Source organism: Echinops telfairi, unplaced genomic scaffold (assembly GCF_000313985.2).
Source record: "Echinops telfairi isolate 266 unplaced genomic scaffold, ASM31398v2 ScPeMD7_2291;HRSCAF=2852, whole genome shotgun sequence".
Taxonomy (NCBI): Eukaryota; Metazoa; Chordata; class Mammalia; order Afrosoricida; family Tenrecidae; genus Echinops; species Echinops telfairi.
The window spans coordinates 35,765,478-35,792,198 of record NW_022106189.1 but is presented as its reverse complement, the minus strand read 5'-3'; the positions used below and the strand labels follow the sequence as shown (position 1 = coordinate 35,792,198).

The following is a 26,721-nucleotide window of genomic DNA, read 5'->3' as shown; positions in this document are numbered from 1 at the left end:
GATAGGAACTGGAAACACAGGGAATCCAGGACAGGGTAGAGGGAAGGTGAGGGAGAAAAGGGAAACCAATTCCAAGAATCTACATATAACCTCCTCCCTGGGGGATGAACAACAGAAGAGTGGGTGAAGGGAGATGTCAGAAAGTGTGAAATATGACAAAATAATAATAATTTGTAAATTATCAAGGGTTCATGAGGGAGGGAAGAGCAGGGAGGGAGAGGGAAAAATTAGGAGTAGATACCAAGGGCTCAAGTAGAAAGCAAATGTTTTGAGAATGATGATGGCAACAAATGAATAAATGCGCTTGACACAATTGACGGATGTATGGATTGTGATAAGAGTTGCACGAGCCCTCAATAAAATGAATAAAAAATACATTTTGGTAGATAATCCTTCTCCTGGGTCACCATCTGTGGTTACTACCAAACTACTGCTAGTGAGATGTTTCTAAAACGTATCCAGAAGAGCAAAGGGCATACACCAGTTAAAACACAAATGAAGAAAATTTGACCAAAAAAACCCTTTGGGACTAATTTAAAGAGGCAGTAATGGGGAAGGCACAAGAGCAACGTGCAAAAATCAGTTAAATTCCTTTTTACCAATAAAGAGAACTCTGAAAAAAGAAATAAGGAAAATAATACCATCTATAGTAGCCACCCTAAAGTCAAAATACTTAGGAATAAAGCTAACCAGAGAAATAAAAGATTTGTACAATGAAAACTACAAAACACTACTATAAGGAAGTAAAAGAGACTTACAAAACTAGAAGAATGGATCATGCTTGTGGATAGGAATACTTGCATTGTGAAACTGTCAATACTACTCAAAGTGATCTATAGATACACTGTAATCCTGATTCCGATTCCAACAGGGCACCAATAAAACTGGATATCCATTTACAGAAGAATGAAACAGGACCCACATCATACCATAAATAAAAATGAACTCAAGATGGGTCCGACTTAAATATAAAACCTAGAACTCTAATGGTCATCAATGAAAAAAACAGACAAACAGGGCCAAAGCACATGGCATAAACAAATATAACTGAAAGCACACAAACAGTAGAAGGCCAATTAAATGACTAGGATCGCCTAAAAATTAAATGTATGTGCACCAAGAGATTTCTGCAAATGAGGCTTCCTCACCCTACTATCATGACCCCAGTCCTGCCTTTCACTGCAGCCTAGACCAGAGCATGTCCACAGGTACAGATAAGAGATAGAACTAATGACACACGGAATCCAGGAGCTGGAATGGGGGTAGCGATACCAGGCGGGTAGTGGGGAGGTGGGGAGAAGAGGGGAGGAAGGGGGAACTGATTGCAATGATGGACACATAACCCCCAGCCCTCAGGGGGACAAACAACAGAAACCATGGGGGAAGGGAGGCAGTGGTTGGTGTAAGATATGAAAATAATAATAATAATTTATAATTTATCAAAGGGTCTCTAGGGGGGATGGGGAGGAGGGGAAAAAGAGGACCTGATACAAGGGCTCAAATAAAAAATAAATATTTAGAAAATGATGGCAACATATATACAAATATGCTTGATACAACTGATGTATGGATTGTTGTAAGAGCTGTAAGAGCCCCCATTAAAATGATCTTTTAATTAAAAAAAAAGATTTCTGCAACAGAGTAAACAGAAAGCTTACATATTGGGAAGATTTTGTTGGCAGTGACTTACTGTCCAAGAGACTAATATCTAAAATTTATAGAAAACTCAAACACCTCAACAAGAAAAATCAAATAATCCAATTGACAAATAGGCAGAGGACATGATCAGATACTTCGCCAAAGAAGACATTCATCCAAGCAGCCAACAAACATATGAAGAAACGTTCCTGATCATTAGCCAATAGAGAGATGCAAAAAAAGCAACAATAGTTATCATCTTACCCCAGCATTAATAATAAAGTTCAAAAAGCAGATTAACACATGCTAGTGAGGGTGAGGGGAGACTAGAACCCACATTCACTGAGGGTGAGACCGTAAAATGGTGCCACCATATGGAAAATGGCACGGCACATCTTCAAAAATCTGAAATTAGAAATAACATATGGCCCAACAATCCCCCTGTTTGGTTAAATGTCCTTGAGAAACAAGAGCCGTGATATGAATAGCTATATGCACAACCGTGCTCACCACAGCACTATTCACCATAACAAAATATGGAAACCACCGAAAGGGGCGTAAGTGGAAGAATGGAGAAACACTCTTCGGTACACGCACACCATGGACTAGTCTACATTCAAGAACAGTGATGAGCCTGTGAAACACCTCCTCCCACAGAGGAACCTGAGCACATTAGGCTGAGCACAGTTAGTTAATCACAAAGGGACAATAGTGTAAGAGACCACAATGGTAAAAAGTCAAGAAAACATTTTCACATTAAAAAAAAAGGGAAGAGAAAAAGTAAAATGAAAAAAGGCAAGGTATAGAATGGTGTGTCATTTATGTAATTTGACAAATTACAGAACAATCTTTCTTTTTGTTTTCAGAATAATCTTTCTTGGAAATATAGATGAAAAATTGTTAGGTGCATGCAAACAAATACAGCAACATATAAAATATGATAACATGTCATAAATGTATTTTTTTTTCCTTCAGGAGATGCATAAGTGGTTTAACATTTAAAAATTAGTCCATTTTAAAAAGCGTCTTAACCCCTACCTCCAAAGGTTAATTCAAGGAGGATCACCTGGGGGCACAGCTCTGTGGAAAACGTAACATCCAAAAGCGGTGCACCTAAGTGTCGAGTAGTCATACTTTACGACTGTAACAGCTTTCTTCTGTGGCAGTAACAGACTGCATACATTACTTGCTGTTAGTTGCTGTCAAGTCATGTCATGTCTGATTTTTGGTGACTCTGAGTGACCTCGCTATTTAGAGGCCTGCTACTCAAATCTGGCCAAAATGCATCCTGACACAACAAGAGGGCGTGGAGAGCTGTACTGACAACCGGCCTATTTCTGGCTCACCAGCCCTCTGCGTTAGCATCATTATTGCACAGCTTGATGCTGTCAAAATGGCTAATGAGTCAGGTGCCAATTGCACACTGGTCCTGAACGCTGTTTCAGGAATGGTCTATGTCATGATAGGGGTCCAGTGACGTAGTTGTATGTGTTTGCAAATCGGCACACGTGTCTGTGCATTTTACTGTATGCACATTTTAGAAAATATAAAGAATTAAAGTGATTCATTTATAGAAATCGAGAAATGTAGAAAAATCATATTAGCATCTCGATGGAAGCAGAAAAGGCATTTGACAAGATCTGACATCTATTCGTGATTATAAAACAACAAACTTGGTAAACTAAGTTGTTGACAACTATCTAACAAAACCCTATGGCAGACACCATACTTAGCGGTGAAATTCTGACTGCTCTGGTTAGTGGTGAAATAGTGGCTATCTCCCTCTGAGGTCAGAAGTGAAAACTAGTGCCTGCTTAATATCATTTCTTTTCACCATGACCCTGGGGGTCGCAGCTGGTACAAAAAGGTGAGATTGAATAAAAGGTGTAAGGGTTGAGAAGGAAAAAATAAAAAGTGTCATCCCACAATGACATGATAGGTAAATAGAAACCTCAAAAGAATGTAAAGCTAACCCTTTAGAGTTAATCATTGAGTTTGGCAAGGGTAGGCCGTGAGGAAGGCCAGTGGGCAGTTAGTCCTTGAAGAGAAAGAACACGAGTAAAGGCCTGGCCATGGCAGGGCCCAGCGGGCATAGGAGCATGGAAGTCAGTTTTGATTTTTGCTTACCTTCTCCTCTATAAGATATTGCTGGTCAAATTCTAAGGAGTAGAACTCAATGGGAAAGCTGCAGGGATTCTTCACCACCAACTCGGCCTCGTCTCCGGGGGCACAGGGCAGCAGTGGCCCCAGCTCCAGAACCGAAGGGTTAAATTCTAGGCGAGGCTCTAGTCCTTGCCCCTGGGCCAGCAGTGTAAGCTTCTGAGTGCTCTGGGCAATCTGGAACATCAGCGTCTGGCTGTAGAATTTCTGGAAAACACAAAGTCAAGCAAATACAACAGAGGTCTGATTTTTTCTGCCACAAGCCATGTGAAACATGAAGGGTCAGGGGCATCACAGGGCAGAGATGCCCAGGAACAACACCCCCTGGAGCAGTTTTCAACCCAAGCTCCATCACTTAACCAAGCTCAACCAAGCTCACTGCCATCAAGTCCATCCAATGCATAACAACTCTATAGGGCAAAGCAGAAGGTTCTGCGGCTGTAACTGTACAAGAGCAGAAAGCCTCAGGAGTGGCTGGTGGTTTCGAACTGCTGATCTATGGTTAGCAGTTCAATTCATAACCCACTATGTCACCGGTGCTCCTGCTGTTGTTGTTAGGGAATACCAAACTGATTTTTCAATTCCCAGTGACTCCAATACCAGGCAGGAGTCCGTAATGGTTGGCGTGATGGTTACGCAAGAGCATCAGTTTGAAAGAGTTATAGTCTCAGGAATCCACAAGGGCAGTTCTACTTTGTCCTATAGGGTCACTAAGAGTCGAATCGACTTGATGACAGTAAATCTGGCTCTAGGCTGTTTTTAAATTTTTTTAAAATGACCCCAAAGGAGCCCCGGTGGTGGAGACCAGAAAGTCAATGTTTGAACTCACTAGCCTTACTACAGGCTAAAGATAGGATGGTCTGCTCTTAAAAGGAGGGGCCTTGCAAAGAAGATACCTATAACTTATTCCAGAATACAGGCTAAACAGTTTTTAATTGCCAAGGGGGTGGCTGAGTAATTTTTCTTCTGAAAAGAAACAGTAGGTCAAATACATTTGGGGGACCTTATTTAAAATCTTGGAAACCCAATGAGTCAGAATTGATTCCACGGGAGTGACCATGTCTCAGGAGACAAAGGAGAACTCTCCCAGGGGTTGTCTAGGTTCTGAGCTTCACTGGAGCAGACAGACTGTCAGGCTTTTCTCCAACGGAGCAGTTGGGTGGGTTTTGCTGCCCCGATTCCCAAGCGCATGTTTTGAATATTCCTCCAGAGCTTCCCTGAGGAATTAAGTCCCAGGCTTCACCCTCTGCAGGCTGCCTTCCTCTCCTTCACTGCCTTTTATTTCCCAACTAGAACAGCTATTTGCATTCACATCCTTTTCTCCCGGCTGCTTCTGGAAGAAGCCAATCTAACAGATGTCCATTGGGGAGGACACAGATTACAGCAGGCCTGGGACCGAGCAGCTAAAGCCCATCAGCTCATCATCAGAATTCCCGCTGATGGTGACACCATACGTGGTTTTCTCAAAGCGGTACAGAAATTTACTTTACAGTCAGTGATTTCTAAAGTCATTCCACTGGGAAATATAATAAAAATACAGATTTCCTGGTCTCATCTCTAGAGGACAGGGGAACTCTTGGGATTCTGGATATTTCATCAGATGCCCAGGTCACTCCGATACAGCTTCAAAATTGGAAGTGCTCAGACCTATCTTAGCTCAAGGGGGGGAACTCAGGTGGATGGAATGTGTGTGGACATCCACATCCATATATATTGGTAGAAACAGAGAGTGAATCATCGGCTCTGAGAGTTTGTCTGTTTGGTCTTTTTTGGTATGGTTGTGAATTTGTCACCTTGGGATCTCAATGTCTACATTTGAATTTTAAGGAAATCCTTCTAGACGATTTCACTCAGTTCTTTGTTTTCTAACAAAAATACAAAGGCTTCTGAGTGAATTTTCAGCTTTTCTTATTGACTGAGAGTTGCAGTGGAAATGTTTCTTGTGGTGCTGATGCTGGGACAGTGTCGATGTTGAAAATGGTTTCTCTTGGCTGCTGATGTTGCTGAAGATGCGGGGAGGGTTGTAGGTGAGGTGGTGGCAAGGGCTACCCCGTTCCTCCTAAGTTGCGTTCCCAGTGGGTGGCAGCGCTTGGTTGCCTTTGACCAAAGCCTGCACACAATTTAAGGAACGGAGAATAGATTTTTACCATAGCTATTCATAGTTCCCCGCTGATGCATAGTTCATTCAGTAATGGAAACATGAAACCTCGAGCAAATCATGTGACTGCTGGAAGATGATCTCAGGATGACACACATGTTAATGCTCTTTTCTTTTCAAAGACACAAGGGAAGACTTTTATAGTGCAGAAACGGTGGGCTAAGCTTTAGAATCAAATATCTAGATCAGGGGGCCTCAAACTACGGCCCGTGGGCCACATGTGGCCCACCAAGGACGTTTATCCAGTCCGCCGGGTGCTTTTGCTCCTTTGTTTTTTTTACATCAAAATAAGATATGTGCAGCGTGCATAGGAATTTGTTCAAAGTTTCTTTTTGAAACTATAGTCCGGCCCTCCAACGGTCTGATGGACAGTGAACTGGCCCCCTGTTTAAAGAGTTTGAGGAACCCTGATCTAGATGGACATGCAGAGACAATCATAAGCACAAAACCAAGATAGAGCAAAACAAAAAACACAAACAACAAAACCAATGGCAAAAAATGAAAAGCCTAGAAATAGTTCCAGGTCTGTTTGTTGACTGTTAAGAGTGTTTTTCTGGTTGAGTCTGATGGAGTGCCAGGCCCTGGCTCCAAAGTCTATTTTTGGTATCCCTCAGGACTTCATTGCTTTCCCCCCTTGTAGCTCTGTTGCATGCCCTTAGTGTTTCGCCCCGGTGTGGTGGGGTCAGATTGGGCACAATTCCTGCACTGTGTCTCCAGTGTTGTCCCCTGTACCACTATGGGTCAGTGAGGAAACATCGTGTCTCGTGGTGAGGCGGGCCCTGTGGTCCTCTCTGTGCATTGGCTGCTCTGAGCAGGAATATTCTTCTCAGGGCTTGGTGGGCCAGGATGTATTCCACCCTCTGTCCTTGCCTCTTCGTTTGCTCCTGTGTGCTCTGATCAGAGATGCCCTTTAAGAGCTTATGAGATCTCACACATGCAGCCGGTAAGATAGAGCCAGAGGGACTTGTGTGCTCCTCACTACTAGGCCACACAGCTTCTACTTAGGCCAGAAGCCCTCAGAGGCCATATTCAGGATAGCAAGGCCCAGGTCACTCAGGACTTTCCCTAAGACCCAAGCAAGCACAGACTCTGTGTAAAGCTCAAAGAGATCCTGAGAATCGGAATGAAAGAACAGTTTGTCAAAGCTTACCTCTTCTTTGGGCATGAATTTCACTTGCACGTTGGATCGCTCACCAGGGTCTAGGACTCCAGACATGGGTTGAATCTCAAAGATCCGTGTCTTCGGCTTTAATTCAGCATGTAGTTTCCGTCGTAAGTACTTCGGCATGTGCTTCCCCAGCTGGGTTATAAACATTAGACTATTAGATTGTTTATTTATGGAACAGGGACTCCCCTTCCATACTCTGTTCATTCAACCGACATTTACTGAGTCCCTCCCAGGTGCCTGGGACTGCAGATACCAGAGGCACAAAGATAAATGAGACATTCAATCAGATAGCATGGCCTTGGTAAAGGTCTGGATTTTATTCAGGAGACAGTGGCTGTCCCTGAACAACGCTGGGCAGGAGAGTGACATGACCAGAGCAAAAGCCTAGAGTTATGAGGGAGGGGGGAGCGGGGAGGGAGGGGGAAATGAGGAGCTGATATTAAGACTCAAGTAGAAAGCAAATGTTTTGAGAATGATGATGACAACAAATGTACAAATGTGCTTGACACAATGGATGGATGGATGGATTGTGATAAGATTTGTACGAGCCCCCAATAAAATGATTTTTAAAAAAGCCTAGAGTTATAAAAAGTTGAAAGAAATGGCGATGGAGAAAAGGGGACCCACGGCCCACAAGTCATTTACCTTGTCAACAGGCTTAACAGTGTGGACAAACCATTCACAGGGGACTTGAAGATGATTAGAAAGCTGGACAGTTTCCACAAGGCACTGCCCATTCTGAATTGTGGCAAACTCCACTTTGCCACAAGACAGCGTCATACTTGGGATCGTCACGTTGGCTTTGAGACAGATGTGAACTACTGGCCCTCCAACCACCTAAAGCAAAAATAGAATTCTTTTACCATGTGTGGTGATCAGATTTTTTTTTCAGTGCAATATTTTTTCTTGTGTATAATTTAGTAAATTTTATCAATGACACCGATTATGTGGTATGACCATTTCCAGTATCCTTTGCTAAGTTTCCCATCACCATAAACAGACTCAAAACTTCTTAAGCAATGATTCTCTCTTCTCCCTCCCACCCCTTCTACTTGGTTGAAAATGTAGGGGTGGAGTCCAGTCTACCAATTACACCACTGGCTGATGATGCCTTCTTGTGAGTGTGGCCTTTTGATAAAAGAGACACTGGAATCCTCTCTCTCTGGCTCTTGCTCTTGCGCGTTGCTTTCTGCCCTGCTTTGATTCTGTGTCTGCCTCCCAGGATAGCCCCAGGTGGGCTGCTAACCCTGGGAACTGTTGGTGCCCTGCTGTGGTCGTTACATACTCTCACACCAGCTTGAAGATATGAAAGTGTAGGGGTGGCGTCAAGCCTATCAATCAGGTCACAGCCTGATGAGGCCTCCTTAGGGGTGTGACCTTCTCATAAGGAGGGTCCTGGGAACCTCCCTCTCTCTCTCTGCCTCCATTTTCCTGCTGGCTGACGCGGATGGTGGCCAGAGGCCTGGAGATGTGTCCAGCCATTGAATCCACAAGACTTTGCACCCACCGGCCTGTGATCTTCCTGCATTCTGCATCAGTGCTGGTGACTGCCTGAGTCTGAAGAGGGACTTATGGTCTTGGACTTACAGACTTGTGTTGAACTGGGTTGGGATGTTTTCTTGATAGATAAAGCTTCTTGATGGACCGATCTTTCTTACACCTATAGGAGTGTCTCTGGATCTGTTTCTCTAGTCAACCCGGCCTAACATACCTGCCATGCTCCCACAGACCTTGGGTCCATGTGATTCTGCCATACCCCCGGTTTAGGATATTCCAGCTTCCCACTTGACCTTTCTGCATCACCAGCCTGCAACTACATACGTCTGAAGAGGGCGCCAGCTAGCATTGGACCCTTGGACTTGAGTTCGCCTGGGTTGGAACACCTTCTTGATATAGAGCGCTTTCTCATACATATGTGAGTGTCACTGGTTTGTTTCTCAAGACAACCCGACCAGACACACCGAGTTGTGGGATTTTAGGGGAAGGGAGATGGGAAAGTGATGGTTCCGACAGAAGCACTAGCTCATCTCAGGGGTGAGCTGCACAGAGAACTGGGGGGCCAAGAAGGGCTAATCCAGCCCAGGGGTGCAACTTACCTTGATGGGCATTGTAACTTCTTTGTTTCCGATAGATAGATTGGCCCCTTGGGGGTCAAATCTCACTTCAAATGTTTCTGTTTCACAGTACGGCAGATTCTTCACACGGTCTAGCTCAGTACTGAAGCCTGGACCAGGACAGTGAGAAAAACAACATTGGTTTGGGAGGTGGAGAAACAGCAAGTAAGAGGGGATGCGGACAGATCCCCCACTGGGGCGGGATGACTTTTCAATGTTTTGATGAGAAGTCCTGCAGTTCAAGTGATCCCAGGAGAAGCATGCAAGCTGATCCAAAAGGACAGTACAGATGGGGGTGGGGGTGGGCGGCAGGTCCTCATTAGGGACAAAAAGGAAGAGGAAAGAGCCTCCCCGTTCTGGTTACCTGTGTCGTGAAGGACACGCTTTTCTGCTTGAAAGGACACTGGGAAGTGACTGGTGTTGGTGATCTTGATTATGTGGGTTCGGACGTCCCCGAGGACAATGTGGCCGAAGTCCAGGATATACTCTGGCAGTTGAACTCTGAAATGGTGGAGAAGCTATCCTTATCAGTCACTTTCAAATCTGGAAGGTGTCTTTTGCAAAACTGAGACAGTGTGAGATGCTCTTGCATCTCTTGGGGACAATTATCCCCTCTAGAGCAGACAACAAGGAATGGCACCAGAATGGAAAGTAGGAGCAGGATACTTCTGCTCTCAGAAACCCACACTGCCGCTTCAGCCACTCCGTGCGTGCGCACACAGACTCTGTGGCAATGAGGCCGCTCCATTAGACCACTTCAGACTTTTCTGACTTTCACAGCCGGGTTTGATGCTAGATGATAGCAGATAAGGGAGACTATTGGACTTCACTCCGAGGTCAAACATTACTTTCAAGGGAGCATCCTGACAGCATGCCTGCTGGGATTCTCTCTGGAACAAGTACAACCCGAAAGGGCACTCACTTGGCCAGTTTGCGGCGACTCCGATGGATCCGGGAGGAGTCTAAGGAATCGAGGGAAATTGTTTTCTGGTATTCTAGGGCATATCCTTGGACTATCAGTCTCTCTACTTCCATCTGGAGATGAGCACTAAACTGGAACGAGGGAGAAGAGCATTCTTCAGGAGCATGTTTCCTCCGTGGGGATGATGTCACCCCCAATGGGGCACACATTAGTTCTTGGGAGGATGAAAAAAAATTGTAGCTACCACAATGGTCTGTGGCTTTCTTAAAAACACACAAATATTATGACATAAACATACAGTCTACTGAGAGTATTCTAAACTATATGAGGGAAGAGGGTGGCCAGCAAACTGGGATCCATCCAACTTATGAGATTCGCCTCGGCAATAAGACGGAATGAGCTACTGATACATGCCACAACTTGGGTGAATCTAAAGGACATTATATTAGGTGGGCAAAGCCAATTTTAACCGATCACATACTATATGGTTATACTTTAAAAAAAATAGTTTTATTAGGGGCTTATACAACTCTTATCACAATCCATACGTACATCAATTGTGTAAAGCACTTTTGTACATTCATTGCCCTCATCATTCTCAAAACATTTGCTCTCCACCTAAGCCCCTGGCATCAGCTCCTCATTTTTCCCCTCTCTCCCCGTTTCCCCCCTCCCTCATGAACCCTTGATAATTTATAAATTATTATTTTGTCATATCTTGCTCTGTCCAATGTCTCCCTTCACCCACTTTTCTGTTGTCCATCCCCCAGGGAGGAGATCACATGTAGATCCTTGTAATCAGTTCCTCCTTTCCAACCCACCCTCCCTCTACCCTCCCAGTATTGCCGCTCACACAATGATATGATTGTTTGTTCTTTGATGCCTGATAACTGATCCCTTCGGCACCTCGTGATCACACAGGCTGGTGTGCTTCTTCCATGTGGCCTTTGTTGCTTCTGAGCTAGATGGCCGCTTGTTTACCTTCAAGCCTTTAAGACCCCAGATGCTATATCTTTTGATAGCCGGGCACCATCAGTTTTCTTCATTATATGGTTACACTTACAGAACATTTTTGATGTGGCAAAAGTCAAGTAATGGAGAACGTAGCTGGTGGGTGCCAGGGGCAAGGGGTGGGGCCAGAAAGTGTCGGTATGGTTATAAAAGAAAAGCATCTTCTAGGGAACTCAAACCCAAGCCAAGCTCACAGTCATCCAGACATCGCTGACTTAGAGTGACCCTCGACGGTGGGTTTCCGAGATACTGTTGACGGGAGTAGAAAGTCCAGTCTTTCTCCCTCAAGCTGCCAGTGGTTTCAAACTGCTGACCAGCCCCTAGCATAACCGCCAGCCTTCGGCCAAACAGGTCTTTGCTGGTGGCCTTTAGGGCTCCTATTCTCTCCCACTACATATACTTTTCTTCTCAATTTTAGGACCCCCTTCTCTAAACCAGGCACTGAGCTTTCCAGTTATCCACAGAATTCTTCCTTAGGACAATACTTACACACACATTTCCATTTTAAAGTAAGAACACAGGGAGCTGGCAATATCAACTAATAGTCAGGAACAGACCACAGGAGTGGAAATTCCAGAGAACGGTGAGGGAAAACATTGGGATTTTGCTGTCCTGTAGGGCAGTGTTTTTCAACCTTCCTAAGGCCTCGACCCTTTAATACAATTCCTCATGTTGTGGTGACCACCAACCATAACATTATTTTCGTTGCTACTTCATCACTGTCATGTTGCTACTGTTATAGGTTGTTCACCCCCCACAAAGGGGTCTCGACCCACGGGTTGAGAACTGCTGCTGCAGGGGCAGCCTTTGCTTATACTCTGGGCTGGTTCTCCCTGGAGAGCTCACCTCTGTGGCAGCACATATGCCTGATTTTCCCAGAAACTCTCTCACCCCACCTCCCATATTCACCCCCTGGGTGTTGATGCCCCCAAAGGTCTCCGTACTGAATGTCAACACCTTCCCCCAGGAAAGCTCACTGCTTCTGGCATTGCATCCATGATCCTAGGACTCCAATCTCTTTCTCCAGCTTTGTCCCCTCTCTCTGTCCACAGCAGGGGACGGCAACTCTCTTATGGATGCCCCCACAGGGAGGGCACACAGACATCTCCTGCACAATTACAAACTCTCTGAACTCATTTCCCCACTTGCCTTCCTCCCCCAGCCCCAACCCCAAACCTGCTTCATCTCCCAAAGGCTCTGATCTCTGTGCCTTCTCTTCACCTTGTCACTCAAGCAAGGCACCCTGGGAGGCCATCATTCTCTCATCCCCACATGCCATCAATCCCTGACCCCTGACCATCCCTCCTCTGGGTTATTTCTGGAATCTACCCACTCCTCTCTATCATACCACCATCACCTCTCACCGAGAAGAACTGTCTTAAAGATTAGCTTTTATAAAAAGCAATCTTCCCATAGCTATTCTTCTATCCCCAAGTCCCTGCTCCCGTCCATGACAAACATACCCTCCCAACCCCGCCTGGCATCCACAGGGATCTCTTAAAAGCACACATCTAAACATGTCACCCCCCTGCTTGAAACACTTCTGTAGTTTCTTGTTATTCTTGGGATAAAGTGTCAATCCTTAGTATGATTCCCAAGGCATCGCCAGTCTCTGCAGACTCATGGCTCACCCTGCCTGCTTCCTCCCTCTTGTCTGTAGCTGTACTAGCCTCCTCTCTGTTCCTCAGACATACCTGGCTCTTCTCGTCACTGAGCCTGCACGTACTATCCTTATGCATGTACAAGGTATCTTCAAGAAGTTCATGGACAGATGGAACTACAAGGTAACGGAATTTCCCCACGAACCTTTTGGAAGTCTTCTTGTACAGTGTGAGCCTCTGCAGGGTAAAACGACTCTTACCTCAGTGGATTCAAACTCGGGTATCTCCTCTGCTACCATCTCTAAGTGAGCGAGAGTATCAAATTTTTCATACTCCAGATTTTTTTTGGCCTGGTTCAAGAAGGTTTCATACTTTTCATTTCCTGTGGGTATTGGAAGAAGAGAATAAGGTTCATTAGAAAAACTTAAGTGATGTCCAAAACATGGACTCTTGAAGAACTAGACGGTGCCTGCCTGCCATTCCTGGCCATTCTGATCGGGGCCACAAAAGACAGCAAAGGGTAGAATGAGAGAAAAATGCACAGCTGAACACAAATTCTTAAAAACAAAAAGGAGTCGGACAAATGAACCATACCAGCAGTCCACTTGAGAGCCCGTTTAAATCCAGAACCCAGCCTTTCCCTGGAGATCACCATTGAGTGAAATAGCTGGCAGCACACAAAATAGAGGCTATAACCCACATACGATAGGTGTCCTCCATAAAAACCGTCCGTTGTACACTGGTACAGATAGGAACTGAAAATCCAGGGAATCCAGGGCGGATGAGCCCTACAGGACCAGTGGTGTGAGTGGCGAAACAGGGAATCATTTGTATGGAAGCTGTCAAGCGATCACCTAACTTTCTGTGTTCATCAAAGACTCAATAAAATCCAAGCCCCAACTCAGTTTCCCTTCACCCACAGTCTGGAGGTGAAGTAGTAGCTGTAGGAAAGGCTTAAACAGCCTTGACAAGAGTGAAGCCATTTTGAGCTGACAGAAGCCATTATGAACTCTAAATGAACTAGCTATGAACTACAAATGAATTAGCTGATATTAGGGAGGCAGGCTGTGCTGACATGCGCAATGGAATGTACCGAAGGAAATGCATGTTCAGAAGACTTGGAAGAACGATCAGAGTGATTATTATCCAAGGAAGAGCACTTATTGTTTGACTAAGAAGGGCTAACCGCAATATCCGGCTTCTGTACTCTGCTTGCTTGCGAACCTGCACGTTGCAACAGTATAAAAACAATTGGAAAAGTAAACGGGGGACTGCTCAGTCTCCTCTCAAGAGGGCTGACGGTCCCAGCACAGGAAATAAAACTTTTTCTTTTGAACTTGTCGGGGTCTGGGTTGTTTTCTTTCTGGGAACAGACAGTAGGCTACAACAGTGAAGCGAGAAGGGAAGGAAACTGTTTGATACTGTCCTTGCCTTATTTCCTTATTTCCTCAGCCTCAGGGAGTGAGATAATTGGTGAATGAATAGAATTTGTCTCCGGGATATCACCGGGATTAATGAAAGATGGGTTCATGGGCTCTCAAGAACTGGATGGCAGCAATAGCCAACGTCACTGACAGGGTGTTTGTCTAACTCCATCCGACTTTCTAAGGAATTCAGTGTTGAAGTATTGTGTCCCACGGACTTCCTCATTGCGGGACAAAACTAACAAAGGCAGTTGGTTATTCTATCAGTCTGTCTTTGTGTTTCCTAAATCTCAGGTCACCACCAACAACAACAACAAAAAAGAATATGTTTGGGCCAAGCTGCCTTAGGCAAAAGCAAATAAGCCACAATCTTTGATACCAGAGAAGGTAGGCAATCCATGGATAGATTTTAGACAACCAGATCAATTGTGGTGCCAAGTCAAATGCTTCCAAGGTCAATGTCGGGAAACTGATGAGCAAAACTGGGAGCTGCTTTGACAGGGGTGAACTGGAGCCCTGAAGATCCAACGAATGACATTCAAAATGCACTGATTTTAAAGCGCAGCACTGACCGGGCAAACTATCCATGGCACGTATGAGGCCATCCCCTGGGTGCCCAGTTCCCAACCATGTGGCCAAGGCTTTCCTTCCTGCCCATATATATGGGGTTTTGTACTCTCCCTCTGACTGGGGCTCTAGGCACCATAGTCAAATTTGGTTTTAGCTTTACTAATATTTACGTTCATAGTGTCAAGAGTGAAGACAATTAGAATTCATAATGGGTGACCATGATCGCCAACAGGTGAGTGGGCTTGAGGAGCAGGGTAGGTGGAAAGGCTGAGATGTCAGGACTTAGGGTTTTTAAGGAGACTGGGTTTTTTGTTTGTTTGTTTAATCATTTTACTGGGGGCTCAAACAACTCTTATCACAATCCATACATCCATCCATTGTGTCAAACACATTTGTACATTTGTTGCCCTCATCATTCTCAAAGCATTTGCTTTCTACTTGAGCCCATGGTATCAGCTCCTCATTTCCCCCCTCATTCGCTGCCCCTCCTCCCTTAAGAACGCTTGATAATTTATAAATTATTATTATTTTGTCATATCTGTCTGTCCCTGAGGGAGGAGGTTATATGTAGATGCTTATAATCTGTTCCCCCTTTCTACCCCGCCTTCCCTTCACCCTCCCGGTATCACCACTCTCACCACTGGTCCTGATGGTAACATGTGTCCTGGATTCCCTGTGTTTCCAGCTCCTATCTGTACCAGTGTGCATCCTCTGGTCTAGCCGAATTTGTAAGGTAGAATTGGGATCATGATAGAGGGGGAAGGAAGCATTTAAGAACTAGAGGAAAGGTGTACGTTTCATCGTGGCTGTACTGCACCCTGACTGGCTCGTCTCCTCCCAGAGACCCTTCTGTAAGGGGATGAAGAAGACTGGGTCTTAAGGACGTTGAAGAGGGATTATTCATGAGGAGGAGTTAGAAATTTCTCTCCTCCTTTTCCCCTTCACTGTCTATTGTCTCATAGGTGAATGTTTATAGAGCAAATTAATTTTGCACCCAGCAGTTTATACATATTTTATTTTGTGACACCGGTTGCTCTCCTGTCAATGGAACTGCCCTCTTCCAGCTTCCTCCGTAGGCTACGGCTCTGCCCATTCTTCTTTCCAGCTCCTTGTGAGGAATTTCTCTCAACCCTAATTCAGGAAGAACGACCCAGAGAGGTTCTTTGCCTAAGAGTCACATAGCTGAACTTCAGGATCTGTAAGACGAGTATTCTTCTGGAACTGAGGGATAGCTCTGAGTCTAGATATGACCAGAAAAGTCCTGATTGAACTTGTGGGTAAACAACTAATAGAAGTGTAACTAAGACCAGAGGGGTGGGTGGGGCAGGTCTACCTGAAAGACAGGGCATTCCCTGATGGGCATGCCAGAACAAGAGAAAAAGTATAACTTAGTTTCCAATCTATGCAATTCTAAAACAAACAAATACAAAGCTTCCCCACCCCGACTTCAAATAAACCAGTTGCAAATTGAGTCCATTCCAGTGCATGACAATGCCACCATAGTCAGAATATAGATGTGCTAAACAGGCGTTTCTAGAATGGATCACCAGGCCTTTCTCCCAAGACGCCTTTGGGTGGACTTGAACCTTCAACCTGTTGGTTGGCAGCCAAGTCCTTAAGCATTTGCATCCCCTAGGAACTCTGAAATAAGGACTCAAGCCCTGGGCTTGCTTTTCTGTATTGTTTAAGTTTTGAGAATTCTACCCTTTAAAAACATAGAGGGTCATCAAAAAAGAGGAAGACCTTCAGAGAGATGGCTGGACCCAAGGGACTGCAAAAATGGGCTCAGACAGCAATGACTGTGAAGGTGGCGACGGGCCAGGCACGGATCTGTTCTCTTGTACCATAGCACCTGACAAGAGCTCCTCCCACCACCCTTTGTGTTCCCAAGGCCATCTGTCAGATAAAATAACTTGCGGAAGGATTGTCGTGGAAGAAATGGGAATTAAAAGAAGAGGCCTTTGGAAATGAAATAGTTTGCTCCCTTTACAAAGAGAAAGCAATTCAACGATGGCCAGTGGTCCTCACATGGTACTGCCATAGACCAGATCTTGGCTGTCTAAACTCATGCCACCAAGTTAAATTCAACTCTCTCTCTCTCTCTCTTTTTTGCCATTGCAGAATGACCACAGAAGGGGACTGGATAGAACAGACTTACAAATAGTGTGAGTAGCCACAGACCTCCAAATAAATAAAGCTAACATGTGCCTGTGGTCCCCCAGTGGAGAAATGCGCGACATGGATCAGTAGTACCTTTGAGGTTCCTGGGGAGATCGAGGCAGATTCGGGGAAAGAATCCCTCTCCATTCAGAACGATATTTTCTGGGTCCAGGTGGGCGATCTGTATCTGGAAACTCCGATGGAAGACCCCAGGGACGCCAGGTAAGTAGGACACCTTCAACACCTGCTCTTTGTGCGATTCAATAAAACCCTGTGTGGATGATCAGGGAGAACTTTAACACTTACAAACGGGCTTCTGCTTCCCACAGTTTGATGGCCTAGAGAATCCATGGGTTGTTTTCCACTTACATCCTCCCCTCAAGATCTAATCCAGTAAATCAATATGAAAACAACAAACAACCAATAGATAAATGGGTAATATAGACAAACAGGCATTTCATTAAAAGACAGAACATTAAAAGACAGCATTAAAACATTAAAAGACAGAACATTAAAAGACAGCACATGAAAACAGTAAAAGATGCGCTCACTCTAACTAGTAAACAGGGGAACATAAACTAAAAGAACACAATTATTATTGTTATTTTTAAATCACATTATTGGGGGCTTGCACAACTCTTATCACAATCCATCCATCCATCCATTGTGTCAAGCACATTTGACCATTTGTTGCCATCATCATTCTCAAAACATTTGCTTTCTACTTGAGCCCTTGATATCAGCTCATTTTACCCCCTCCCTCCCCACTCGCCCCTCCCTCATGAACCCTTGATAATTTATAAATTGTTATTATTAAACTGTCCGATGTCTCCTTTCACCCACTTTTCTGTTGCCTGTCCCCGAGGGAGGAGGTTATATGTAGATCCTTGTAATCGGTTCCCCCTTTCTACCCCACCTTCCTTCCACCCCCCCAGTATCGCCACTTTCACCGCTGTTCCTGAAGGGATCATCTGTCCTGGATTCCCTGTATTTCCAGAGAACACAATTATTTTTAAACCACAAGATTGGAAACATCAGATTTTGGTGAGAACATACATAAAAGAAAACACGTATACACATCTGGTCGGCAGGCCAATGGGAATAATTAAAATACAAAACATTAGCTCCTGCTCATAAAGACAGATGTGCCCATAGCACACGACCCAGCAATTCCATCCTTAGAATATCCCCTAGGGGAAATCTTACAACTGTGGACCAGGACACATATACAAGAATATGTGTAGCAGGGTTACTATAAAAATAGCAAAAAATTAGAGGGGGGGGCAGTGTGTTTTGGTGGAAAAGGAAAAATTACTTTCAACATGGTTACAAAAGGAATCTCATGCAGCCGTGAGAAGAAATGAACTAAAACTACATCCAACAATATAGACAGGTCTTAGGAAGACAATGTTGGGTGAAAAAAGCAAATTGCCCAAGACTACATTTACTATGATACCAGTTTTAGAAAGCTCAAGGTAAAGCGAAATTCCCTGCCTGAAGGCAAGCACATGTGCCGATTTTGTTCATGACCCCATACTCCATTCCAGAACAATGCTGGGCCATAGGAGACGCTTAACCTCCTTAAGCACTACACTTAGGGATACGAGGGGGCTTCAAAAGCTCATGGAAAAAGGAAATTAAAAGTTAGTGGGAAATTTCCACACATTTTGGAAGTCCACTCCCTCCCCTAGTAGATACATACAAGATCAAACTGTTTTTAAAAAGTAAGGGAATGATAAACATAAAAATCAGACTTATGATTTTTGGTGGGAGAGTGGGAAGCAGGAATTTGCAATAGAAAAGGAGCCCACAGGGAGACACAAACTTTGGGTAATGTTGTGGATTTAAAGGCGGTGGGCAGGCTCGTGGGTGTTGTGGTTACTGTTGTGGTTTGTAAATAAGACATGCGACCCAGATTTTTTGCATATTCAAACACGATGTAATAAAACTTAAAAATCTATGAGTAAGGCCACACAAAGTATAATCTCTAGACTAGTAATCGGAAAACAAGAGGAGAGAGAATCACAGGGCTCACAATGAGCAGAAGCCACAGATTGGGGACCGTGACCTGGGGAAGCAACACTAGTGGGACTTCAAGTTATTTACAGTGTTTTAAAAATCACTATTGAATGGGCTCTTTATAATTGCTTAACATATTTCTATGATCCTCCTAAGGTCTGAGAGGGTAAGAAAAAGTTATTAAACCCTGAGGATTAAATCCAGGACAGATAACCCCTCAGGACCGATATTGGGAGTAGCGATACCAGGAGGGTAAGGGAAAGGTGGGGAGAGAGGGGTAACCAGTCACAATGATCTACATATAACCCCCTCCCAGCGGGATGGACAACAGAAAAGTGGGTGAAGGGAGACATTGGTCAGTGTAAGACATGAAAAAAAAATTATAAATGATCAAGAGTCGTGAGGGAGGGAAGGAGGGTGGGAGAGGGAGGCTCAAGTCGAAAGAAAACGATTTGAAAATTATTATGGCAACAAATGCACAAATGTAATTGACATAATGGATGGATGGATGGATTGTGATAAGAGTTGTACAAGCCCCCAATAAAATGATAAAAAAGAAGAAAATGCATAAAATATTTTAATATACATGGAGAAAAATCATAGGTAGAGAACCACTCTGAGCCGTAGAAAAATTAAACTGACAAAGAGAGAAGACTTGAGTAATGTAATTTATTCAAGTTAATTTAATCAAGGTTCATGATAATCTGGTCACCTTACTCTAGTCCCCCACATGTGGGGTGCAGTTTGTAGGTTTGCATTTAGAGCCCACCCCACATTAGCACATGTGGTCAGCAGTGGGCAGGCTACTTACAGAGATGGGCAGGATGAGTGGCACTCCGGGCAGAAGGCTGTCTGGTGAAGATTGGTGGTCAATCACAACCCTGAACTCAAAGCCGACTTTCCCTGTGTTCTTCAGGGTGATTTCTCGTTCCGTGACGTGGTCAAACAGCTTCAGGAGAGGAAGCAGAAGAGGTGATTCCACTGCCCCCAACCCTTTGGGATGCTGCTCCCAACCTGACAAACCTGGCTTTCATTTCTTGTGATACAAACACTGGCTGGCCCACATCACAGCATCATTAAAAAAGAGGAAGGTGCCCTAGACTCTGAGAGTGATGCTCTGGCCTTAGTTCTCCTGATAATGGATTCATTTAAGTATGATCATAGCTAGACATCTAACTGTTGTGAACTTCAGGTCTTCGCCATGAGGAACGTATAGTGAAACGAAATCAAACAAAAACCCCACTGCCATCAAGTCAATTCTGACTCAGTGTGACCCTACCGCAGAACTGTTCTGTGGGGTCTCTGGGGATGTAAATCTCTATAGGAGTAGACAGCTCTTTCTCTCACCGAGCAGCTGGTGGGTTTAAATAGCCAACCTTGTGGTTAGCAGCCCAACGCTTAAGTCACAGAGCCACCAGGGATCCTTACAACTAGAGGATCTTCATGTAAGCTTCTTATGGCAAGGACTTTTACTTTATGAAGTCTATCCTTTAAGAAAAAGACAGGATTCAAGTCCAGCATGTTCTGGAATGAATGTTTTCCTTTAGTGGGTCCACGGAGGAAATAAGCCAGAGGGGTTCTTTCCCCTGAGCCTAATTCAGCAGCAAGGTCCAGCCGGCCCAATCACCACCGACCAAGGCTACTTCCAGGGTTGTTAGGTTGAGCCTGGGCCAGGCCTAGCTGCTTCAAAGAACCTATTCTGAGCCGGCTGCCCAGAAAGCCCTGGAGAAAAGAGGGAAGGAGCATTCTACTTGATCCACCAAATGGAGAAGAGTTCAACAGGTGTTGGGTGGAGGAGATTTCAGGCACAGTCTTTAACTTATGAACACACATAGACATGCAAAATGTAGTAATGATACATGCGGTAACTACACAATTGGGATCTAATACCCATGGAAAGATAAAAGGCAATGTGGTTTATGCCTGCAAGAATGCAAAAACCTAACCGGAGAGAGAGGGTTCTGACTCACTGTACAGGAATGCAGTTAACTTACCATTGTTCCAAAGCCAACATGAGAACGTACTATGGTGCTGAAGAGAGTGAATGAAGAAAGAGGTATGTGTGGGCGGGGCTGAGCGAGGAGTTCCAGAGGGCCTAGGTTTGGGGTTGGCAGAGGAGAGGATGCGAGGGATTGCATGAGAAAAAGCATGGAGGCAGGAAGTAGTGGGACGTTCTAAGGGCCAATGGGTAAACCAGTTGGCTTTAATGGAAGGGGACTGCACTGGGGAAACGGTGGAAACCAAGTTTAAGTGTGTGAGGCTCTTAGTCAGTCAAAGTGAACAGAGGGGCATGGTCACCCTCAATCAAGCTTGGAATCTAGCTCTTATGCACTGGGTGATAGAGAAGGAAACTCAAAATGATGAAAGGCCTATTTGGACCCAGCCTGGAACTGGGTAAGTACTAAAGTAACCACAGTCACCCATGAGAGGGGCCTTGTTCTTCCATCCTCACTGCATAGATGAGGGGTACTGAGATTAGGGAGGCCACTCTTGTCAGTTGGATGTCAGTGAGATCGTTATAGCATCCCAATTCTTCTCATTATAACACATTGGTCCTTTCGCAATGCTTTGTTTCCCTTGATGCCGTTGGGGTTCACTGGTCAGGGGACGGATGCGGCAGAAACGGATCTGGCAGTGGTGTTTACACTGGTTAGTAGAAGCGATGAATGCACTGCACCCCTCAACATGTGGTCCGTGGGCCTATAGCCTAGGCATATCCACGGAGTTCATTGGATACGCAAACTCTCAGCTCCACCTGGATTTATGGAATGAGAATCTGCATTGTAACAGCCCCCCAGTCCCATCCCGGTGATGTGTATGCACATGGCCGTTTAAAACGAACTTCTCTCATCGTTTAGGTATTTGGGCAAACCCAGGAGAGCTCTAGCTCGGTGGCAATACCTGCAGTCCGTAGTTAATTTCTTTGGTGTCAAAGGAATAGCTGACCAAGGAGGCTTCCCCCTTCAGTGTGATTTCATAGGTGGGGCCTCCTTCTACTTCGCACAGAGCTTTGGTGCTTGCCATGATGCCACAGTGCCCGTAGAAGGTGAAAGACATCTGGTGGCTGCTGTGTGGCTGCAGCACTCCGTAGAGGGGCAAGATGTCAAACACCTGCAGAAGGAGGCGTTAGTTCTCTGTGAGAGCACTTCTCAGGAGGACCGGCCTTCAAAGGTTAAATGTCCATTTACAGATCAATTTCTGACTTTGATTAACGACTCCATAAATGGTAACTAGCCCAGCACCCCCCCCACCCCAAATTTAGGCATTTACTCTTTGACGATGGTGATGGTGGCAAGGGTGCTGAGATTTAAAGGTCTAACCTAAGCTGGTGCTCAGGAGGGAAGAGACCCAGGAGGTGGTCAACTCACCTCTTCTATTCCAAGGGAAAGCATTTCATCTGGGTCAAAAATCCACAGGGATTCCTGAAACTCCACCTGGCTCTGGATTGGGCAGATTCTTTCTGTTTCAGCAGAATTAGTTTTGAAGGTCTAGAAAGTATAGGTGGGAGGGAAAAGCAGCCAGCATTATGAAATGGGCGATCCGTGCTCTTTTTTTTAATATCCTGAGGACACAATTGGACAACTACTCAAAGAGGCATGTAAAAGAATGTCTCCGTGTTATTTATCACAACAGACTGTAGGAAGCATCAAATGTCCATCAGTAGGGGGTCACTTTAAAGGAGGGGTGAAGAACATCTGGTCTGCAAGCCGCCTAAGCCCCTGGAAGCCATCAATACGTGCCTCACCGAAGAGAAGCGTTCCCGTCGTCACACTGGGGGGAGTGAATGAAACGTTTGACCAGTATGGACCAAGAATGTATTCCAAAGATCTAAACAGCCCTCGGCTAAGTAAAGAGGCTCCCACTGCCTGTTTTAAACAAAGTGTGTATGTGTGTGTGTGTGTAACCCAGAGGCGGACACAGGGTTTTGTGTGTGTGTGTGTGTGTGTGTGTGTGTGTGTGTGTGACTCAGAGGCGGACACAAGGTCTATTCTAAGATCAGGAATGATACTTGCAACATCAGATTGCAGCTCCCATTCATGTTAAAATGACATTTGTCAGGAGTGTCTGAATCATTCAGAGATTTGCATATGTAAATAGCTGTCTGGGAGGGTGTTTGTGAAAATTTTAGTGGCATTGAGTCCCCCAGTGGTGGGTTTTTTTTCTTTCTTTTGCATTCTAGGTTTATTGATGGTAAATGGGTTTGAAACGAGAAAAAAAAAGAAAGAATGAACACGTGGAGGCCAATGTACTCCTCGCAGAAGAACAGAAAAACAGAGTGCTCCAGAGAGAAGAGCGAAATCAGTCACTAGGCTGTATTCTCTGAAAGTGTGTAAAGTCTATGTTTGGGTCTGCCTTCTTTAGCTGACATCATAGCACGAGCTCCTTCCCACGTGCCTGGAATTGACTGGATGACAACTAAGGACAATACACTTTAAGAGCTGATTTATGCACATGACACACATTGAAAAGGGTATACGGTAGAAAACAACCACCAGAAGCAGGCAGGCCCAGAGTTCTCTGGTTCCTCTCTCCCGACACAACCGCTGTTTCCTATCTCACTGCCATCCAGTGGACTCAGAGTCCTAGAGACCCCGTGTCATCCATTTATCCACTCCATTCAACGAATGAGAACTCCAACAACAACAATAAAAGCAACATAGTTCTCAATCGCCGCGATAACTGTGAACAGAAACACGGGAGGGAAAATCCTGCTCTCAGGGGGCGTGTGTTGCAGAGGTACTTCTGGAATGCAAATGAATATACCAGTGCACCGCTCTCTCGGAGACAGTGTAGAGCAAGACACTGAGGCCCGACTGCCAAGCACTCCAGCTCCACTGCTGGGGTGTCCCCTCAGCAGGAGCACAGCGAAAGTTCATAGGATCTGCTTCACAGGGTTGTAGGGAGAATTAAGAGAGTGAATGTTCAAACAAACAGAAAAACACCTAGAAAAGTGCAAAGCACAGACTAAATGCTCAACACGTGTTTGCTGTGGTTGTTTTCACAAGGATACACCCCCCCCCACCCTTTACACACAGTGGTAGTGCGCTGTGCACCCCGTTTTGCCCGTAGGCTTTTTAACTTAACGCCTCAGACTGCTCCACATCAGTCTGGAGCCCTGGCTCTGTCTTAGGAAGGCAGCTCTGTTGCACGGATCGCATCCTGAGGAGGCCTTGCAGCTTATCCCAGCAGGCTCCCAGTGGTGGGATCACCTTGTCTCCAGTTTTTCTCAGTTTACAAAGCTGCCTCGTCCAGGGTCGTGACATGCCCTGTATGCAAACATGCAGAGGTACCTGGGGAATCATTTTCTAGACAAGGAATGGTGGGTGCGTTTTAGACTCTGAGACCCGTTGCCACGTTACAATCCTAGGGGTTAAGCCAACGCAAGACTCTCACGGACAGAGGATGAGCTTGCCTTTCGGCCCATGACTCTGCCACTCCTTAGGCCAGCACCATTTTAAAGGATTGTATAATATTCCATCATCATGGACACTTAATGGGTTATCTTTCCTTGTTTCCCCAATCTTTTTTTTCTTTCTCTTTCTGAAGTGTCCTGACAAAACGCCTTTGCACCTAAGGCTTGGTGTCTAGGATGATGTCATCAGGCCAACCCTCTGGGAGGAGAAGGCCCTTGACCTCCCTCTGGTTTTCACTGTGGAATGATGGAGAGACACATGTTTGCCCTTGAGGCTAAAGATCATCAAGGTGTACAGTGTAGATCTTGACTGAGGTCACGTGGGCGCATGTATGTGGGCTCTGGGGGTGTCTGGTGGGGAAGTAACCCTGATAAAGTTAAGCAGCTCCATCCCAGCCAGACTCGGCTCCTGCTCAATGAGCAGGACACTTCAATTTCTGACCTACCCCAAGGAAAGAACTCTGGGCTTCTGGAAGAACCCTGGTGGTGACGAACGGCTGAGATTTCATGGGCTCTCGCTCAGAGTCCTCATCATCTTCATGCACCAGGATGGTCCTGGGAGTTTAACAAGGGGCAGAGAATCCCACCGTCAGCAGCTACCACAATGCGTCTTCAGTCTTCCCCCTCCCACACCAACATGCCCCATCCCCCAGGAATAAGAGCAAGTTCTCATTCAAGGCAGGCCTGTCTCCAGAGGTCAGCTGCTCAGTTGCTCTTTGTGTGTCCCCAACATGCAGTTGAAAACTTCAAGGTCATCAAGGTCATGGAGTCGGTCAGTTCTCTAGGGGTCCAGCTCTTCCTCCCTATCCCTTTGAGCCTGTAGTGGGCTTACAGAAGAGCCTAAGAAGCTCCCTGGCCGTGGCCCACACAATGTGCTCCGTGTTAAGTCTCGTCATCTACCGGAGCATTTTATCAGGAAGACAGAACCCTTGGCAAATCATTTCAGCCCTTTCTGCTTGCTAGCTTTGGCCAGATCATGGGCGCAGACCTGGGGGGGGTGCGGGTACTGGTGCTGGAAGAGGGAGGGCTCAGGCCCCTAGGAGTCAGCAGGCTCTGACCTCCTGAAAGTGGGGACGATGTTCTTCTTGGAGTCTGCCAATTGCCTGGCCCAGGGCCTGACACACAGAAGCCACACGTTGAACTGTTGACCAGGGAATGGTTAGACGAAGAAGTGAGGGACAAGTACCGACTGAGAATGTGAGTGTAGAGAAACGCTCTTAAAACGCAACTCCATGCCCTGGCCTCGCACTTTGCACTTACTTAACAAAGTCATTTAAGTTGATCTCGGAGAAATCCAGTGGCATGGGGGCCACTTGTGAGCTCCCAGATGGTGAGGTGGTGGCGAGGGATTCCACCTGGGACGGGTCTGTGCTGTACAGCTTCCTCGGCCATGTCGAAAACCTACAAAGGACACAAACACAGGCGCATGCACACACATCAGCTTTTTGACAATCAATGCTCCGGTGGGCTCTCAGTTTCTAAGGCCAAGCTCCAAGTCCTAGACTGAGCAGGCCTAGAATGGACTGCCCTACACCCTCCCTGGGACTAGCCCTCTGTTCCCCAGAGCTCACATCTCAGCCAAGACTACTTTCTCCCGGGGACTTTGTTGACCACCCTCTCCCAGTCTAGGAGTCTTCCCTAGGAGACCCTGGCGCGCCCTTGCCTGTAAGCTCCCGAAGGTCTAGCATTGTGGCCTGGTGCTGGTCTCAGGCCTGCTTGTGAAGGACTGAGTTGCCAGGGCTCCTGCTCTGAGATAACCAGTGGCCAGGCAGGGATGAGGGAGAGGCAAGCGAGGCGCTCACTTGCAGGTTGCAAGACCTTGTCTCCCCAAATGCAGAGTCCTGGGTGCCTAACTGGCTCACCTAGTCCTCGTCCTATCAGGGAGCTTTGTCACATTCAAGTTTTCTGAGACCAGGATGGCTGGTGCTGAAGGCCTTATGTCCACCTTTCGCCAATTAGAGAAACCTTGGGACACCACAGAGGTCAAGGTGGGAGTCACCCATATGCTTCCTACTCTCCCTCAGGACACCAAGTCCAGTGGTTCCCAGTAGACTCTTTGCTCTGGTCCCCCAGTCTTTGGATCTGGTTTCAGCCTGAATTTTCACTTACCTCCAGCCAGCCCCTGTGAGACAATCTTTTCCACTCCGGAGTCTTGTCTTGAAGGGGACTTTGCATATAGCTAGCATCAGTTACTCAAATGGTTGCCTGGGTACAGTTTACCTTGCTATGCATAAAAGCATTAAAGAAACCCTTCTATGTATACAAACACTCTAGGGGTGAGTTCCAGGTAGTATGGCAGGGGCTGGACCAAATCCAGGGGTACATATGGTAGCCAATTAAAAGGGAGGTGTGGGGAGGAAAGG

General features: G+C 45.8%; 1 protein-coding gene across 1 annotated transcript in view; it reads right to left on the bottom strand.

Annotated features, from left to right (window-relative positions):
• HYDIN (HYDIN axonemal central pair apparatus protein) overlaps positions 1-26,721 on the bottom strand; it is a 402,419-nt gene that overhangs the window by 117,960 nt on the left and 257,738 nt on the right. Inside the window, exons 25-37 of the mRNA XM_045293924.1 lie at positions 25,619-25,759; positions 24,805-24,913; positions 22,314-22,433; positions 21,847-22,056; positions 19,757-19,894; positions 17,020-17,197; positions 13,033-13,154; positions 10,161-10,291; positions 9,603-9,739; positions 9,221-9,348; positions 7,770-7,961; positions 7,107-7,256; positions 3,766-4,005 (exon numbers count right to left, since the gene is read on the bottom strand). Of these exons, the coding sequence (XP_045149859.1) occupies positions 3,766-4,005; positions 7,107-7,256; positions 7,770-7,961; positions 9,221-9,348; positions 9,603-9,739; positions 10,161-10,291; positions 13,033-13,154; positions 17,020-17,197; positions 19,757-19,894; positions 21,847-22,056; positions 22,314-22,433; positions 24,805-24,913; positions 25,619-25,759 (1,996 nt within the window). The remainder of the gene's footprint in view (positions 1-3,765; positions 4,006-7,106; positions 7,257-7,769; positions 7,962-9,220; positions 9,349-9,602; positions 9,740-10,160; positions 10,292-13,032; positions 13,155-17,019; positions 17,198-19,756; positions 19,895-21,846; positions 22,057-22,313; positions 22,434-24,804; positions 24,914-25,618; positions 25,760-26,721) is intronic.